Source organism: Eptatretus burgeri, chromosome 9 (assembly GCF_056783735.1).
Source record: "Eptatretus burgeri isolate ZD-2024b chromosome 9, Ebu_testis_v1, whole genome shotgun sequence".
NCBI lineage: Eukaryota > Metazoa > Chordata > Myxini > Myxiniformes > Myxinidae > Eptatretus > Eptatretus burgeri.
In genome coordinates this window covers 42,572,070-42,590,449 of record NC_140969.1, presented here as the reverse complement: position 1 = coordinate 42,590,449, position 18,380 = coordinate 42,572,070, and the positions used below count along the sequence as shown (strand labels likewise).

At 40.5% G+C, this 18,380-nt stretch overlaps 1 protein-coding gene and 1 long non-coding RNA gene across 15 annotated transcripts in view; one reads left to right on the top strand and one right to left on the bottom strand.

Annotated features, from left to right (window-relative positions):
• Nucleotides 1–18,380, top strand: part of LOC147020022 (neurexin-1-like) — a 1,432,118-nt gene that overhangs the window by 1,313,931 nt on the left and 99,807 nt on the right. For 10 of the 13 annotated variants that reach the window (XM_085894958.1, XM_085894953.1, XM_085894950.1 and 7 more), the window contains 2 exons: nt 11,388–11,477; nt 12,987–13,303. In XM_085894958.1, the coding sequence (XP_085751084.1) occupies nt 11,388–11,477; nt 12,987–13,303 (407 nt within the window). The remainder of the gene's footprint in view (nt 1–11,387; nt 11,478–12,986; nt 13,304–18,380) is intronic. The other 3 variants (XM_085894955.1, XM_085894959.1, XM_085894954.1) reach the window with 1 other exon arrangement.
• LOC147020023 (uncharacterized) overlaps nt 8,973–18,380 on the bottom strand; it is a 73,362-nt gene continuing 63,954 nt past the window's right edge. Inside the window, exon 3 of one of the 2 annotated variants that reach the window (XR_015061607.1) lies at nt 8,973–9,089. This is a non-coding gene — a long non-coding RNA (uncharacterized LOC147020023). Of the gene's footprint in view, nt 10,062–18,380 lie in introns of both variants that reach the window. The other variant, XR_015061606.1, reaches the window with a different exon arrangement.

Here is an 18,380-nt window from a genome sequence, read left to right as displayed (position 1 = left end):
TTACGATATCACGACACCACAATCGTCTTATGGATTCCCATCACAACATGTTTTGACATTTTACTATTGTTGTGGGATTGTGATGGATGAAGAATAACAATGAAAAATGACACCACATTACAATGCTACAATATGACATGACAATACTCTTCTGGTTCAGCATATATTTTGATGTTGTTCATTTACAATCCTACAACAAAAGTAAAATGTCAAAAAATGTGATGGTAATCCATGAGGATTGTGGTGTTGTATTGTGGGATCATAATGTGGTGTCATTCTGACCTTGTTTGGTTTTTTTTTTTCATCCCTCTGTTTTTGCATTTTTTTTTGTGTTTTTTTTTTCTTGTTTGAATAAGGGTCCAGGGCAGGTAAATCGTATGGAAATCATTTGTGGTATTACATGTCGATATTTCAAGGTTTGTTATGGAACATGAACAAATTTTTTTGAAATGACTTTGGCTCTCAGTTGAATGTTGGATCGATTATACCAAATAGTTAAAGCAACTTGGTATTATTTTAAGTGATAACAACTGAATGTACAAAGGATAAAACGTTCTTCGATATTGACCTTAAATAGTTATTTTTCAACTTGATCTTTCACTTCTATTTGATAAGCTTGCCAGCACAAATTTCCATTGGTGCATCATTGTTTTCTTTGTCATGTTTCACCACCACCACACTGTATAAATTCCTGCTGATTGAGAGCTGCAGCATTTTGGCTTGGAAGGGCATCCACCAAGAGCCATTTCTGGGGAAGGAAAAGAATACCCATTTTACACTCTTTGGTTTTTGCAATCCCCAAAGCTTTTAACTTGAAAGTGTGGAGCTTGGAAATATCACAAAAGAGAAACAGCAGGAGCCCAAAGTGTCATGGAACATGACGGGTGTTTGAGGAACTTTTTTGCAACAGTGGTCTCGAAACAGACGTCAAGTGAGGAATGTTGCTGCATGAAGCTCTTATTCGGCAGTTGCAAGCTCTTTCTATTGTTTCTGCCATTGGCCAGTTTCCCAGAGTGACAGCTGGTCTAATAAGGGGTGGTGATATCTCATCCCTCTGCGTCCTGACCTCTCTGATGGGTTAAACACTTGGCACACTATGTTGTTTTACGTCAAGGTGGTGTGGAGGTGCCTGGCTTGGTAAAGTAGATCATCCTTGGTCATCACTTTCCACCCTTCGTATTTTTCAACTCGTTCTATTGCCATTTTTTTGTTTCATTTGTTGTTCACATTCAGTTTGATATATCTTTTCCTTGATGTAAAATATGGATTGAATACAATGGGTATTAACTCTCTGGAGGAATTGTGAAAATAAATTTGTTGATAACCGCTGAAGCCATGATGGTGATTCCAATGCGAGGAAGTTACTTTGTCTTTGGGCTCATGTACGCAACCAAAAAATTTAAAATATATGAAACATTAACATCAGTCGGAATGACTAACAAAAACATCAGTCATTTTAAATGTATGTTTATATTAGCATCTCAACAAAACAGAGGCTAATCATTAAATCATCTCTCTAATGCAATGTAATATTTTATTAAATTCATAAAGTATTGCTTTACTTTTGTTGAGAAAAAGAAACATGAATGAAATGCTCAGTTAAGGTATTTAGCAACAATGGATGACCTTAACTTTAATAATAATAAACCGAAGGTGCTGAAAGATACCAAATGGTAATTGATGGTCTTTCATCGGCAAACCTATTGATAGTCATTTTCCTCCAGCCATTGTTTGAAGAACTAGCAAATCCGAGAAACAATGGTGATGCAGGCAAAAAATATGGCCTCACAGATCCAGATGATGATGAGACTCGACTATGCTTATAAGACTGTGAAAACTGGACAACGACTGAATACTTCACTATTTCTTCCAGCACATACATGGTTATATGGGTGATGAGGAATGAAAACATATTTGTTCGCGTTACTTCCTTGTTCTTAATTATCGCTTTTGGTTCATATGTCCATGAATTTTCTGGGACTGGGATATTGAAGTTTTTGCAGATGTGCCAGGAGATTACTCTCCAAACCCTGTTGTGCCTTTGTGTGTACAGTAGTTCTGACATGAGTTTTTTTACATCCCGATCGGAGGTGGATGATGCTTTCTGGTTTTACCTTGCAGATAATGATTTGTTCTCCATCCCAGTTATGCCTGGTGTCGGCTTAATGGTTAGGGCGGCAGGTTTGGGATCCCAGTGTTCTGAGTTCAAATCCCGCTCAGCCGTTGAATTCATACCAGGTGGGGTTAACTCAGCCTGTCATCCTTCCGAGATCAGCAAAAATGAGTGCCAGCATGCTGGTATCCTGTGTCAGAGTCCAGGATTATGCCCAATAGCCAAGGAGACTGCTAAGGTAGCACCAATGCTCTGCACAGAGTATGGTCCCATTGGATGGATGGAAGAGCATGTAACCACTCCTTACACTTAGTGTAGTCCCGTGGAAACTGTGGAATCTTTGCATATTCCTTTCCATTCTGCATACAGAAGACGAATATTTAAATGCAAGTTGTTTGATTCCTCACCACAGAGAATCACCTTTGAACTGTAAGCACACAGACACAAGCCAATTGCTCCACACCTCTTCCCGCCGAGGTGGACAGACAACAGTGGATAAACCAAAAACGCTGTTATTTCATATTTTAACATCAATATGACATGATTAAAACTTTTTTATGATGATGTATATCTTCCGTGTAGGAACATAATGTGGTGCAGCAAATTTCAGGGAAATTGCGTCAGCGGTTAAAAACATAAGAAAGAAACAAACAGACTCCTAATATTTTAAGCTCTTCTTTATCACTCACTGACTTGCTATAGTTTTGTATCCAGCCTGTGGTTCCTGGTTGCATCATTGTTCCTGTGAGCGCAGCTATGCCACTGATGTAGTTAGTGTCCCTGTTACCAATAAGCTGGTACTCATTTTGTCAACCTCAGTGGGATGACAGCTCTTCTTTATCCACAAAGTGGATAAAGTCAATGCACTTGGTGTTATTTAACAGCAAGACAGGGGCTCAAACTCAAGACCCTAAGATCTTAAGCCAGCCACCTTAACCATCAAGCCAACAAAAGGCTTACTGACTGACTTTTTTGGGGGATACATAGTCGAGGCTTGTGGAAGAGTTGGTATACACTGTATGGATCAGGACGTAACAGACAAAAACTGGATGCAAAAAACACATGCCTGAAGAAGGAAACTCCAAGGAAGCCAAACTGGAAAATTAGGAGGAGGAATTTGGGTTGGGTTAACGAGGGTAGAAAAGATAATGGTTTTGGATTGGGGGTGATCTGAGATGGCAGTGAACAGCTGTCTTGAAGACCTTGAGGAAAGAACGAGATTGAAGAGGATGTGGAAGCTGATTCTAAGGGTGAGAAAAAAGAGGAACAAATAAGTGGAGGTGAGCAGTGATCCTGGATTTGGGTAGTTTTACGAGAAGAGGTTTGAAAGTGGACAGTGTGAGCCCTGCAGAAACCTGGGGGTGGTGGGGCAAAACATGGAAAGAGCAGAGGGTGCAAAACCAGAAAGGAGGTGGTAGAAGACAGAGAGACCACCGACCTGTCTGCAATGGCGAAGTGATAAGCCATAGACTTTGCTTCAATGTGGGATATTCCAATAATCTTGAAGGCCTTGGTTTCCAGAGCATCAAGCTGAGCAAATTGTGAGGCAAGGAAGCCACCCGGGGGGGGGGGGGGAGTACTCCATCAAGCTGCGGATGAAAACTTACTGATACAAATATTTATTTTTTTCTAGGTGGGCTACATAATTGAAATTTTGCATACTGGTGTAAATTGAAGCCACAATTCCAGGAAAATCACAAAACTGTCTGTAAATGTCCAAAAATGAACAAAAATATCCGTAAACAAAAGTTGGCGAGTGGAGCTTCGCTCCCACTCATTAAGGGTCATGAAACCAACAACAATAACACATCACATGATCTTGCACAGGCAAGATCACTCATGGGTATTTCTCAGTTTTATGGCACTATGACTTGAAAAGTTTGTATGGGTTTTTGTCATTTCCAGATGATGAAAATATTGGCTCTACAATTCACAGTGTTTTAACATCCTGCACTGTATGGCCAATTTATGCTTCACTACAGCATTTTGTCTACCCAGTAAGGCATGCCATCTTCATCATCTATTAAAAGCATTGAAAATTACTTGTACTGTACTGTACTGCATTTATCGTTGGGTCAGGAATTGAACTCAGATCAACAATAGAATCCCGATCTCTCCCGCTGCCTATTACACAATTGTTACCAATCTAAATTCAATTAATATATCAAAAAGTAAAGATGCTAACAACTTGATAGCTTGAATTGGCTCTGTTGTTAATGACATACAACGGGAACAGCTTACAATAATATGAAAATCACTTTTTGGTTTCAACTTTGGTTTATAAATTCTAGTTCCACCCCTTAATGTTTATTTTTCACTCACAATCTTAAGCTCCATCTCTTAGAGTTGCTGAGTAACCCATTATAATGTAAACAATCACTTTATTTAATAACTTTTGACATTTTTGCATTAAAAATTACGATACCTTCAAACTCTTCATCAAATGACATAGTGTTGGACGAACCATTAGAAAGTGAAGAAGGGACTTTCTCTGGATTTAGTGAGTATCAGAGGGAGCAAAGTATGGAGGTTCACTGTTAAAGATATGGCAGATGATGGAAAGTATGAAAAATGAGTGCAAGAAAAAATAGGACAAAAAAAAACAGATGAATGAACAAATAAGAGGAATAAAATAACAAATGAGGGAGATGGAAGAACAACAAAATGAAAAGGCACCAGAGTGTCACATTGTAATGGATCGGAAAATGACTGAACTTACTGAAGCAAATCGGAAGCAAATGGCTGAAATACATGTGGAAGTGGGTCAAAATATAGAAGACATGGGGAGTTTATAAGCAAAGTCTGAGCAGATGGCAGGAGAGGGAAGGAGAATGAAGATTGAGCAGATGTAATTAAAACAGGAAGTGCACAAGAGTAAAGAAAAAAATAACTGAAATGGAGGAAATGCACAAGATGGAAACTGGACAGATGGAGGCAAAACGAGAGATGTCCGGCATGAGAAAGGAGCGTGAAAAGAAGAATTAAGAAGTGATGAAGAAGATGGAGGTGATCGGAGCAAATATGAGAGGGGAATATCTCATTGGGAAATGCAAGAAAAAAGGTGAACTGAATGAGGATATAAAAGTACAGCACTGTATCTTTTTGGCGTACAAGTCGATATTTTTTTTCCTCGAAAGCACGTGCCTCGACGTGTACTCAGAATCGACTTATCTATGGTTTAAGACATTGAATTGCATAAATGAAAAAAAATTAGTGTCATTTTCTGAAATAAATTGTATAATCGTTTATTTTATACACATTACAGAGAGTTTCCACTTAATGCCATGGATGTGTACCCTGACAGTGTGATGTTAAGCAAAACAATGTTAAACGAGATATTCCCATGGACATCATGTTTTAATTATGCATACCCAGGGCACATTTTGCACATACTGTATACAGTATATGTATGTATATATATATATATATATATATATATATATATATATATATATATATATATATATATATATATATCATACAGCGGATCATCCGTTATGATCCGCATTCTGATTTGGCACAGGTCTTACGCCAGATGCCCTTCCTGATGCAACCCTGGTCACCTCTTACGACACAGGGAATAAGGATTGGGTTTCGCCATGATTCCAGGCTGCCCTCCACCGTGTGTGTGTGTGTGTGTGTGTGTGTGTGTGTGTGTGTGTGTGTGTGTGTGTGTGTGTGTGTGTGTGTGTGTGTGTTGTCTGTGTGTGTGTGTGTGTGTGTGTGTGTATATATATATATATATATATATATATATATATATATATATATATATATATATATATATATATATATATATATATATATATATTTCAAAACACGAAGGGTTTAATGGGGTAAAGGCAGCAATCCTTTTTAAAGGAGTTGGACTTTGCATTTGTTAACCAGTGCACCATCCTGGGCGAGGCGCACTACCCCCATTTTATCCCCCCAATCAGAGTTTTGTGAATCTTTGAGAGAAGGTGTTGAATGACCAAACAGGCTGTTGTCATCCAGTGCCTATAGAAAGTCGACACCCCCTTTCAATTTTTTCACCTTTTGTTGTCTTACAGCTTGGAATTAAGTTGCATTAAATCAGACTTTTTCCACCTTTATTTACACATCGTAACCCACAACTTCCAAGTGAAAAACAAATTGAACAAATTTCAGAAAATTAATGAAAAATACTGATTTGTCTGAAATGAATGAAATACTGAAAAGTGGAAAAGTCTGATTTCACGTAATTTAATTCCAGGCTATAAGGCAACAAATGGTGGAAATTTTGAAAGGGGGTGTAGAGTTTCTATAGACACTATATATTGCCAGCAATGCCTTCATATCCTTGATGCTTAGCAGAAGGTTTTCTTGTGGAGAACAATGGCGAAGATCACCATCTGATTTAGACACTGCCTGGAAGAAGGCAATGACAAACCACTTCTGTACATTCCAAGAAAGCAATCATGATCAGAAATTTCACAGATAAAGCTGTCGTGCCAGATGATGAGACCATCATGTTTGAAAGAACCCCAATGGCTACTGGGGAAGAGCAAAGTGCTTTGATGTGTAGAACTGGCCGTTATTATGGGACTGGATCAAATCTGTAATATAATCCAGTTACTGAGGTTGCCAGAACGAAAAGTTGAACTCCGAGATTCTCAACCATTTACAAAATTAGAACATAGAATGTAAAGTCAATCCATCCCCATCCATCAGGACCATACTTTGTTCAGAGCATTGGTGCTGCCTAAGCAGTCTCCTTGGCTATTGGGTACAATCTTGGACGGGTCGCCACTCCGACACAGATGCCAGCAAGCTGGCACTCATTTTGCCAATCTCAGAAGAATGACAGGCCGAGTCAACCCCACCTGGTATTAATTCAACAGCCTAGTGGGATTTTAACTAAGGACCGAGGATCCCAAGCCCACCACCCTAGCCATTAAGCCAAAACCAGGCATGTAAAGTCAATGAATCAGGGGAAATTAGGTGTTTTAAAGAGAGAGCTGAAATTTTGAGGATAAGTGAACTTTGATCGACTGGTTTTGGGCAGTTTCAATGTGATGAATAAAAAATTGTTATTTTATGATCAGGAAACCTGTAAAAGAAATGGAGTGTGAGCGATTTGCCATAAGAGGATGACAGGGTTAGCACTGTGACAGAACCCAGTCAATGGTAGGTTAATGTAAGATCAATGAGGTTGACAGGACATCCAGTGAACACCACCACCATTCTGCTGCAACTTCTGCAGCAGATGAAGAAAATGTGAAGGAGTTTTATGGAAATTTGCAGGAACCAGTAAAACAGATGCCGAAAGGAGATGTTTTAATTATTTTGGGAGACTGGAATGTAAAAATTGGAGAAGCAGGAGCACCAGGGATTGTAGGAAAGCATGGACATGGTATCCAAAATAAGCCAGGGGAGCAAATGCTGAACTTCTCTGTGGAGAATTATCCCAAAATTGCAAACACATTGTTCAAACAACCCAAACGTAGACTACACATTAACATGAGGGGCAACAGAGAAATCAGATTGATGATATGCTCATCAACAGAAGAGGGAGAAGTGCTGTGCAATCTGCCAATACTCTGCTCGGTGCAGACTGTGGGACAGATCATGAACTCCTTGTGGCAAAAGTTTGGGTCAAATTGAGAAAGGTGAAAAAAAAAAATCAAAAACTCTGACTAGATATGACCTTGAAAACACTTCTAAATACTATGCAACAAATGTAAAAAAAAAACAACCTTTTGCAGAGCTGGACCTCGTTGAAAGAATGCCAGATGAATTGTGGCACGAGGTTGTAGACATTGTGAAAGAAGAGGCCAAAAACGACATCCCAAAAGTAAGCAGAAAAAGAAGGCTAAATGACTGTCAGAAGAGGCAATAAATATTGCACACCGAAGAATAGATCAAAAGCAAAGGTACATCAAGAGAGGACATTAAGTGGATAAATGCAGACTTCCAAAAACAGGCTAGGAAACGCAAAGATAAATATTTTAAAGAAGCATGCATAGGTTAGAAAGTGACAACAAAGTGGGGAAAACAAGCGATCTTTTTTTAAAAGACCAGAGAGATCACAGGAAAGTTTTGTTCGAGGATTGGGGCCCTTAAGAGTAGAAGAGGAAAAGATCTGACAAAAGAAACGCAGGTGAAAGAAAAATGGAAGGATTATATCGGAACTCGATACAAACGAGATAGCGATATGATAATATGATGGCAGCCTTTCAAGAAAGAGAATATGAACAAGAACCATTAGTGATCGAATGTGAGCTACGTAAAGCCCTGAAAGAGCTGGCAAATGGAAAAGCACCAGGTGATGATTAAATTCCAATAGAACTATTTAAAGTAGTTGGGGAGTAGGCAATCAAAATGTTAACACCTATCTGTACACAGATCTGGAGCAGGATTATATGGCCTTAAAGGTGGAAGCAGTCAGTCTACATACCATTGCCAAAGAAAGGGGATCCAGGAGAATATTCAAATAACTAAACCATTGCCTTGATTTCACATGCGAGCAAAATATTACAAAAGATCATTCAATACAGAATGGAAGACCTTGTTAAGTGTGAAATGCCCATTGAGCAAGCAGGTTTCAGAAGAGGAAGAGGTTCTGGAGATCAAATCGTAAATCTGAGGTGTATCATGGAAAATGCAAGTGAATATCAAATGAGGGTGTATCTCTTTTTTATAGATTATCGCAAAGCTTTCGATTGTGTTGATCATGAATTGATGTGGATTATGCTAAGAGAAATGGGGATGTCAGAGCACCTGATATGTCTGATAAGAAAGCTTCTACGTTATACAAGAAGTTATAGTAAAACAGACTTTGGAGAGACAGAATAGTTTGGAATTGGAGAAGTGGTCAGACAGGAATACATTATCTCACCTTACTTGTCCAATTTGTATAGTGAATACATAATGAGAGGCTTGGATGACATAGAGGCTGGAGTCAGGTTTGAAGGAAGATGATATCAACATTCTCAGGTATGCTGATGATCCCACTCTGTTGGCAGAAATTAGAGGTCTTGATGAAGCTGCTGCAGACAGTAAAAAATGAAAGTGAAAAAGCTGGTCTTTATTTAAACCTAAAAAAAAACATTAAAATCTTGTCAACTGCGAAAATTGATGTTTTATATTGGGAGATGATCAGATGGAAATCTTGAAAAGTTTCATTTTCCCGGGTTCTAAGATTGAAGTGAGTGGAAGGTGTGGAGGAGAAATTGAGAGGTGGTTCGTGTTGAGGAGAAGTGCAATGTCAGGATTGATAAAGATCTGGAAAGACAAAGATGTGACAAAACAAACCAAGAGAAAGCTGGTGAATGTTATGGTATTTCCAGTTGCAATGTATGGATGTGTTGTGGACAGTGAAAAGGAAAGAAAGGAACAAGAGTGACAGACAGTTTTGCAATGTGGTGTTGGATATGAACATGAAAAATTCCATGGATTGCAAGAAGAACAAACAAATCACTGATTGAAATTTTATTTTTAATCCATTGGGACCATATTCTGGACAGAGCATTGGTGCTGCCAAAGGAATCTCCTCGGTTATTGGGCACAATCCTGGATGGGTCACCACTCTGATGCAAGATACTTGAATGGCTCAATCATCCCAGCAAGCTGGTACTCATTTGGCCAGCCTTGGAAGGATAACAGGCCGAGTCAACCGCACCTGGCATTAATTCAACAGCCAAGCAGGATTTGAACTCAGGAACACTCAGGAACGTTAGGATCCCAAGCTCACCACCATAACCGTTAAGCCAATACCAGGGATACAGTTGATAAGTTAGACCACCATGTGTATCATAAGCACTGATGCTAAAACACAAATAGTACTGTGGACACACCGTGCATGCAGAAAACGAAAGTCTGGAGAAATCATCCATGCTGGTTATAGATGAGGGAAGAAGAGGAACAGGCAGACAGACCTGGCGTGCATTGGATGGTTGGGGTCAAGGCCAAGCTGTCTCTGCTTGAGCTTCGGGAAGCAGTGCAGGGAAGGGATGTTTGGAGAAATCTTATCATGAAAGTCACCAGAAGTGGGACACCACTTGATGGAACTTGATAATGAGATTATAACATTTCCACTATCAACACACAACGTTGAATTTTTATTTCATTTGTATATACTTTACCATCTTCATTACTGTCATGCCACCTTTAATTGTATATTTATTAAGTTACATTTTACCATCTCCACGACTGACATACCACCTTGAACGATTTATTCATTTATATACACTTTACACTTTACCACCTCCATCACCAACACAGTATTGAAGAACTCGTTAATTTATAAACACTTTTCCGTCACAGTTATGGACGTATAACACCATTCTTTCTTTATTTATTTATTTATTTACATACTTTTTTACTTTTCTGTTACTTATAGTCCAACTTGACATTGTTAGATACACTTTACCATCTCCACTGCTGATATACAACTTTGAGTTATTTATTTAATTATTTATATACACTTCAAACCATCTCCACTGCCTCCATATTTATTTAATTCATTTATAATCTACTCGTCCCATTTGGAGGTGCCGTTGGGGGTTGGTATCCTCGATGAGGGCTTGTCATTTATACATCTTGTTTTGCTTTTATTTTGGTTGTGTGTTGGATGAATGATTTGTAGAATTACTTGAGTGCCCCATATATGTGCATGGATATTAACTACTTGTGGGTTATATCTGAGTGTTCTATGTATGTATTTGACTCTGTTTTGGATGTGAAGTTTCAGCTAATGCACTCTGATTGTCAAGTCTTTTCCAGTTGAGGGTAAAACAATTGTTTGACTTTTGTACGCTAAATACATACCATAAAACCCTGAGTTTAACGATTATCGATGAAATGTGTTAAAAATGGTAATTAATTTCTCTTTGTGAATGTGTGACATTCCCTCCACTTAAAAAAAAAAAAAACTTAAATTTTTTTTCTACCAAGTCTGAAGGGTGAAAATTCATGAATTAAAATGAATTACAGTACGTTAAGTTGGAGAATGCTGTAATTTCACATTTATGACACAGGTTGTCAAACTATTAACATTTGCTAAGAATCTCTTATAAAACTGTCACCTATGAGCAAGCTCATGAAATTAATTTAATTCATCTTAACCTTCATAACACTCAGGTTGTTTGTTACATGCGATAACAATAAATTGACTGCGGCCTTGATTGCAATTGGTGGTTTCTAAGCCAAGATGGCCATGACAGCTCTAACCGTTACCGTAACATCGTGTGTTGCTGGGCCTTCGCCCCATGCACTGCCTGACACGGCGGCTGTTTTTCTATCGATCGTGAAGGAAACACAGATAACGAGAGACTGATCATCGCTAGAGGCCGCATTCCACCACGGCTGGGCCGCATAGCGGACGATTGGCTGCTGGATAAAGGTAACGTCTAATGGGACCTCCTCTGATAACCATCCCCCTCCCCCTACCTTCCCATGCACATAACCCTCTTGGTGTCTGCTTGCCTTGGTCCTTCTTCACTTATACCTTGACCTTCATTCTCTTCCCATCTCCACTGTTTACCCTAAACCCCATCTTGTGCTTTTTCTCCACTTTAAGCCAGTGCACTTTTCAACCCCAGGGACAGAGTTTGTTAACCTTTTATTTTCCATTTTGCTCTTCATCCACACATTTTGTTCTGTCAATCCCCTGCCTATCTTGACTTCCTTCCGAATTTATTTCTACCGATTCATTCATTGGCACGACCAGAAATAAAAATAATGCATAATATTTCCCAAACTTAGGAAACCATAAACACTAGTCGTCATTTTTAACTTTAGTAAATGTAACATCCTTTGTTCCTGCCCATTGATATGATATGTATCTGAAAGAGGCTCTCACGCCTCAGTTAATTTTATTCTAACCTTTTCCATGAAACAGCACACAGTTAAAGGGACTCTTAACTCGGTTCTCCTAATTTCTTTAACTTCCTTAAAATTACAAGACAAAACTAAAAAGTTTCAGTCGCAGTAATTCGCAATTAACTTGGTGTTACACCACCTAAAATGGCATAACAAAAATGACATTGATGTAAACTTTCCTCACCTTAAAGTCCCTTTAACGAAGAATTGACTGCCCGAGATCATGCGTGTTCGAAGGACAGCATGCTCGATTTCAATTCCTTCTTTATCTATCGATTTATTTCTCAAACCAGCAGCAAAGGTTGGTTTCCATCATTTTCACTGTCTTTCCTGCCTGTCTGCATGCCTCACATGATCACTGCTCAGAACTGTTCAACATGCTTGCCAAGCCCATGCTCTTTTCCCAATCCTGCCCTTAGGTGTGCAGGACTGTTTGTTCACTTCCTTGTGGTCTCACTTTCTGCATCTACAGTGGTATTTAGTGGCCTGCTTTGCGTTTGATCCCGACTGGCATAGTGCAAAAAGCAAAAGGGCCAGCACCATGGCATGAGGGAGGCATGCTTCATTTCCAGCCGAGCACATTAATTTTAAGTTCATTGAACCTTTGCAGTCATCTTTAATCACGAATCATTTATTTTCTGCCTGATGGCCAAGTGCTTACATCTAACCCTGCTGATATGGTGTTGGATGAGCATTATTAGGGACAATTCATCTGACTGGCCATTGGCAAGAGCAAGATTTAATAAAAAAAAATATAGGAATGGATTGATGTCCTTGCATGCTGAAAGTTTTTTGAGACAGAATTTATTTGTTGAAAAGATGTTTGGTATCCCTGGTTTAGCAATATTAATGTACTTTGTATCCTCTTTCCTCCTATTTTCATTTTTTCTCTTCTTTTTTGTTTTTCATTTTTGTTCCTCTTCCTCTCGCATCTTTTATTTATCCTCTCCCTTTCTTTTTTTTTTTTTCTTTTTTTTTCTCATTTCTCTTTTCTTGCCGAACATTCCAACTTTACATTTCCCTGAGCCAGGCCGACAGTTGACAATCTTCAACAGCCAGGCATCGATCTCCATCGGGGGTCAAGATCGGCACCAACCCTTTCAGGGACAGCTCTCGGGCCTTTACTATAATGGGCTTAAGGTGCTCAACATGGCGGCAGAAGGCGATGCAAATGTGCACATCGAAGGCAATGTGCATCTCGTTGGCGAGCTCCTGTCACCTGTCTCAACGGAAACAGCCGCCACTGCAACACCACCTGAGATGTCTACAACCATCATGGAGACGACGACAACACTTGCCACAACGACAACGCGGCGAGGGCGCTCTACCACACGTGATACACCACTGGTATGATTGGCTGGGTTATTTTATATTTTAATAATGTGGTGTACTTTCTCTCATATTTTAGAGCCTTTGCAGTATTTTTTTATGATTATGGAATCATAAATTCAGCCAAAACATTGAAATGCTTTATATTTTAATTTCTCTGCAATTATGTGACTTCTTCAAAAATATACCAGGATTTTGACTTGGCATCTCAACTTGCATTGAGCCTGAAGTTACTGTGATGGTTTTTGTTACTCAAAACATGAGACCTGCAGTGATCTCTGGAATTTTGTCGGCATACACTGCATTTGTGTAATATGGCATTGCAAAATACAATGAAGCAATGTCGTCATGGTGAAGGTTCTTCCATGGGACATCAAATGTTTCACATTTTCAACAAAAGGTAAGTGGAGAATAACTCTTTCTCTGCCTTTCACCCAATGGAGATGACCAAAAACATGGCTTTCAGGTTACTTGGACATAGGGTGCAAAGTGCATCGCAAGAGATTCTAAAACATCGTGTATGTGTTATTTTAATTTGCTTTGAAAATCCCCCAAGTTAACATTTATGTGTGTGCTGTCCCTCGGATGGACGTTCAACTGGGTGTTCCATATGCTGGCATCAGTTGATTGATGTTAAGGATTCCATGGGGTCCTTCGCAAAGAGTAAACGAGCTGTCATCAACACCCTGAACAAATTACAAGTTTCTGCCCTAATTCGTTGAGTCAGAGTGGCGACCCGACCAGGATTGTAGCTTTTAGTAACTGCTTCGGAAACGCCAACACTCTGCATACAACATTGTACACGAAGGTGATAATAAGGAATATCATAATTGTATATCACCAATCAAATGTCGATATCATGTAATAGGGAGTGTGGTGAGATAGGAAATAATTTTGACCAGTTCTCGATCGTATCCATGTTGTTTTTAGTTTCTCCTAACATATTATTAACTCCAGTGACATTACCAAGCTGTAAATGTTAATCATATGGTGTTTAAATTGCTATACATAACCAGAATGAAAGCAAAATGTCAAGATAGCTCAGTGATGGCATCTCTACGTCTGGGCTTGTCTAGTTTGGGTCCAAAATAGTATCCATAATGAAGAATTGTGGTGTTTGTCCATAGTATGCTACGAGCCACTTCCCATCCCTGCATTGATTTCTCCATTCTGTCATATAATCCATTTAATTAATAAAGAGTACAAGGTTTTTACATGAGGCAATGTCATAGTAAAAAAAAAATTTGAAAAACTGAAGCATGGTTTAAAAGGAGATAAAAGTTGTTAGATTCAAGGTGATTCTGTTGAGCTCAGGAATAGGAAGTTATCAGCATTTTTTTTTTTGTTTTGGCATATGTTCTCTCCTCTTCTTTTTTCTTTTCTTTTTATTTCTCGCATTTCTTTCTCACTTTTTTCACTTTTTTTTTTCTATCACTCTCGCTCGCTCTCCCACCCCCTCCTTCTCCCTCTCTCTTGAGACACATGCCAGATACATCAAGTGCAATCATCAGCAGCTCAGAAAAGACTTCTGCTCACCAAATCCAACACCTCATCATTGGTCTGTCTATTGCGGGCCGAGATGACAATATCATCCAGATAGCAGACTACCCCTTCCATTCCTTGCAGAATTTGGTTCATTACCCCGTGGAGGTATTCCAGGGGCAGAAGGCACTCCATAAGACAATCACTTATTTAAGTGAAATGGACCCCTGTGTATTTCTTATCAAATATAAATTTGACTGCTTAATTAACTCTAGTTACAAGGAGACCATTGTCATTTTTAACTTTGAAAATATCTTTCTTCCTGTCAGAGTTGTGAATAGATTGTCCACGTTTGGCAAGGTATTGTGTCAATTACCCTCTCGGACCTCATTTCCAGTGTCTTTTTAATCCCCATAAACTCTAACTTGATCATCTGATTTTGGTACTATGACAATTGGAGTGTCTCAACTACTTTGGCCTACCTCACTGATAATATCCTCCATCTCTAATCGTTTTAGTTCTTTCTCCAACCTTTTCTTCATGTCATAGGACATAGATCATGGCTTATAATAGATAGGTTTGGCATCTTCTCGTAGCACCACCCTTGCATTGAAACCATTTATTGGTTTCCTTATCTCGCTAAATACTCTGGGATGTTACCGAATATGATCCTATTTCGAACAAAACCTCATCCTCTTGTGAACAATACATCAACTCAATGTGGAAAATCTCCCAATCTAGTTTGATGGAGCCCCACCAATTTCTTCCCACTAGCGATGGCCTACTCCCAGCCAATATGATCACTGACAACCTGTAAGACTAATCCTTGTACTTGACTGGTACCATGAGACGACCAACAACTGGAATCTTCTCTCCAGTTTAACTTTTTAAGTACACCTTCGTCTTCTGTAGTGTGTGATCGCTCAAACTCTTGTGATATAATGCTTTGGAAAACACACTTACAGATGCAGCCATATCAACTTCCGTTGGACCCATAATTCCTGTGATGTCCACATTGATCACAACCCCACATGACTCAGTGTTGGTTGTATTGGTGCTCTTGATTATGCACATCTTTTACATCTCCCCCTCTGTCTCGTACTGGTTGCCAAATGGCTTTTCGATGGTGTGAATGGTCTGTTGGTTTCTTGCTCGATCTCTGCTTCTGCTGCCTTATGATAATGTCTATTTCTGACAGCACGCCTTTGAGTGGTGTCCATTGTCGAACCTTCTTGCAGGTATAGCATTCAGCCTTCGAATTAGTGCAAGTTTGAGACTGATGTTGCCCAAGGCAGCGATAACATGCCTTACTCAGGCTACTTCCCCCCTTTTTATCATGTCTAATAAGTGAAGGCTTTGGAGCATGCTGCCTGCTTCTGAGCATACAGCTTTTTCACATCAGTTGCAGCTGCAGACACCATTAACTTAACGTCAACCCCATGAGCTCAAAACTCTCTTGAGTCCTTGTCTCCCATGTCCATAGTGACCATAGTCTGGCATGCTAATTCAAATGTTCACCTTTGCGTGCTCAACAGTTTTCTGTATACTGTACAGTGTACACACTTATTTATCACACACAAACCAATTTCTCAAAGCTCTGTTCAAAAAGTCCCTGAAATGACAATGAATCCAGAGTTTTTTTTAAAGTGCTACAATGTACTCACTGATTTCCTCTCCAAGCAATTAATTCCTCTGACTGAACCTGTAGCTTTCAGCAATATCTAATGTTTCGGGTTGATAATGCTTCTCAAGCACAATGAGAATCTGTGCCATTGGTGTGTCCTTCGGCTTGGTCAGGACGTGTAACTTCGTCAAATTCGTGTAGACTTCAGGCCCAAGAGCAGTCAGCAATATAGCCCATTTTCTTTCTAAAGCTGCTTGGCCATGTCTTTCATCATCAAGGTTTTCAATGATGTTGTTGGAAGAAAAACATATTTGGGTCATTCTATGTACCCATCAAATGTCTCCCGGGAATGGTTGAATTCACTCAGTTTACCGATGAATCCCGTAAGTGCCTACATTTTCTTTTTTTCAGTGTCAACGTTGTGCAATTTGATGAAGAAACTGGATTTTTAGCTCACGTAAAAACAAAGAACACAGATTTGTTGGTCGGTAGGAACACAGCCTATTCTCCGACAAACGAGGGAATATATACATATATATGTATATATGAATGTATGTATGTTTCTATGTGTGTATGCCTGGTGTTGGCTTCATGGTTAGGGTGGTGGGCTTTGGATCCTATGATCCTGAGTTCAAACCCCACTTAGCTGTGGAATTAATACCAGGCGGGGTTGACTCTGCCTCTCATCCTTCTGAGGTCGGCAAAATGAATGCGAGCTTGATGGTATCCTGTGTTGGAGTGGCGACCTGTCCAAGATTGTGTCTTATAGCCAAGGAGTCTCCTAAGGCAGCACCAATGCTCTGCACAGAGTATGGTCCATATATATATATATATATATTGTTGCGGTATTTGCGCCCGCCGGCGTGCTGACGGCCACGTAACTCGAATCGCGGCACGTCGCCCACCGGACGGACAATCCAGTCGTGACCCTCTCGGACTAACGCCGGGAACCAGTCACGGGTGGACCTTTCGGTCTCACCGCGATCGAGCCAATCAGCCCCCGCGTGGGATAGGGTTGCTCGCCAAATTCGACCTACCTAAGTACCCACGCGGAGGGTAGACCGGGCGATCGCACCTCGCCGCAGGTCGACTTCGGACACGGGCCACTTAAGCGACCCGTTCCGTACTATCAGAATAACCGAGCGGTGTTATCGTCGACCTCGACGGTTCGATTAATTATCGGGCGTATTCAGCCCACTACCAACCCTTTACGTGAAGCAAGATGAGGATTCAATGGGAGAAAAAGACGAAGCGAAGCGGGAGAACAGTTCAATAATAAAGCACATTTATTCGCGGCACACGGGAAGCACACATATTCAATTCCACCAAAAGCACACAAAAAAAAAAGAAAACATAATTCCATTTACACAAAAAGCAAATATAAAAGCGAAGACAATGCAGAGCTAATACCGACTACCGAGCACACGGCAACACTTATACAATTCTACTTCACAGACGGCGCCGACAACACATACCCAAAACCAAGGAAAAGAAATACCCTCAAGGATGAGGCGGGCCTGAGGCCGAGACCGGGTCGCGCCTACCCGTCTGGTGATGAGACGCGGAGCGGCGATGGCGCCTCACTCCGCGGGCCTCGCGGACAGTGTCTGGCAGGGGGTGGGAAAGGGGCCCCCTTGGTCGCACTATCTCAGCGCGGGGGGAAACAGGAGGGGGTTGCTGATGCTCGGGGTATAGAGGATCTTTATTATCCCTGGTGTGCGTCTCCACCTCGGCCAGGTCGCGCTGCCGGCCTCCCTCGGGCGTGCAGCTCCCGGCACCGACGCGAGCACCCCCTCGTCTGCCTTCGCCGCTGCCTCCTCTCTGCCTCTGGACTCTTCTTTGGACTCTCCCGTTGGACTCTTCTTTGGACTCTCACGTTGGACTCTTCTTTGAACTCTCCCGTTGGACTCTTCTCGTTGGACTCTCCCCTTCTCCACTCTCCGACCCTCCTGACTGACGAACACGGTCCTTTTATCCCCCCGTAGCTTC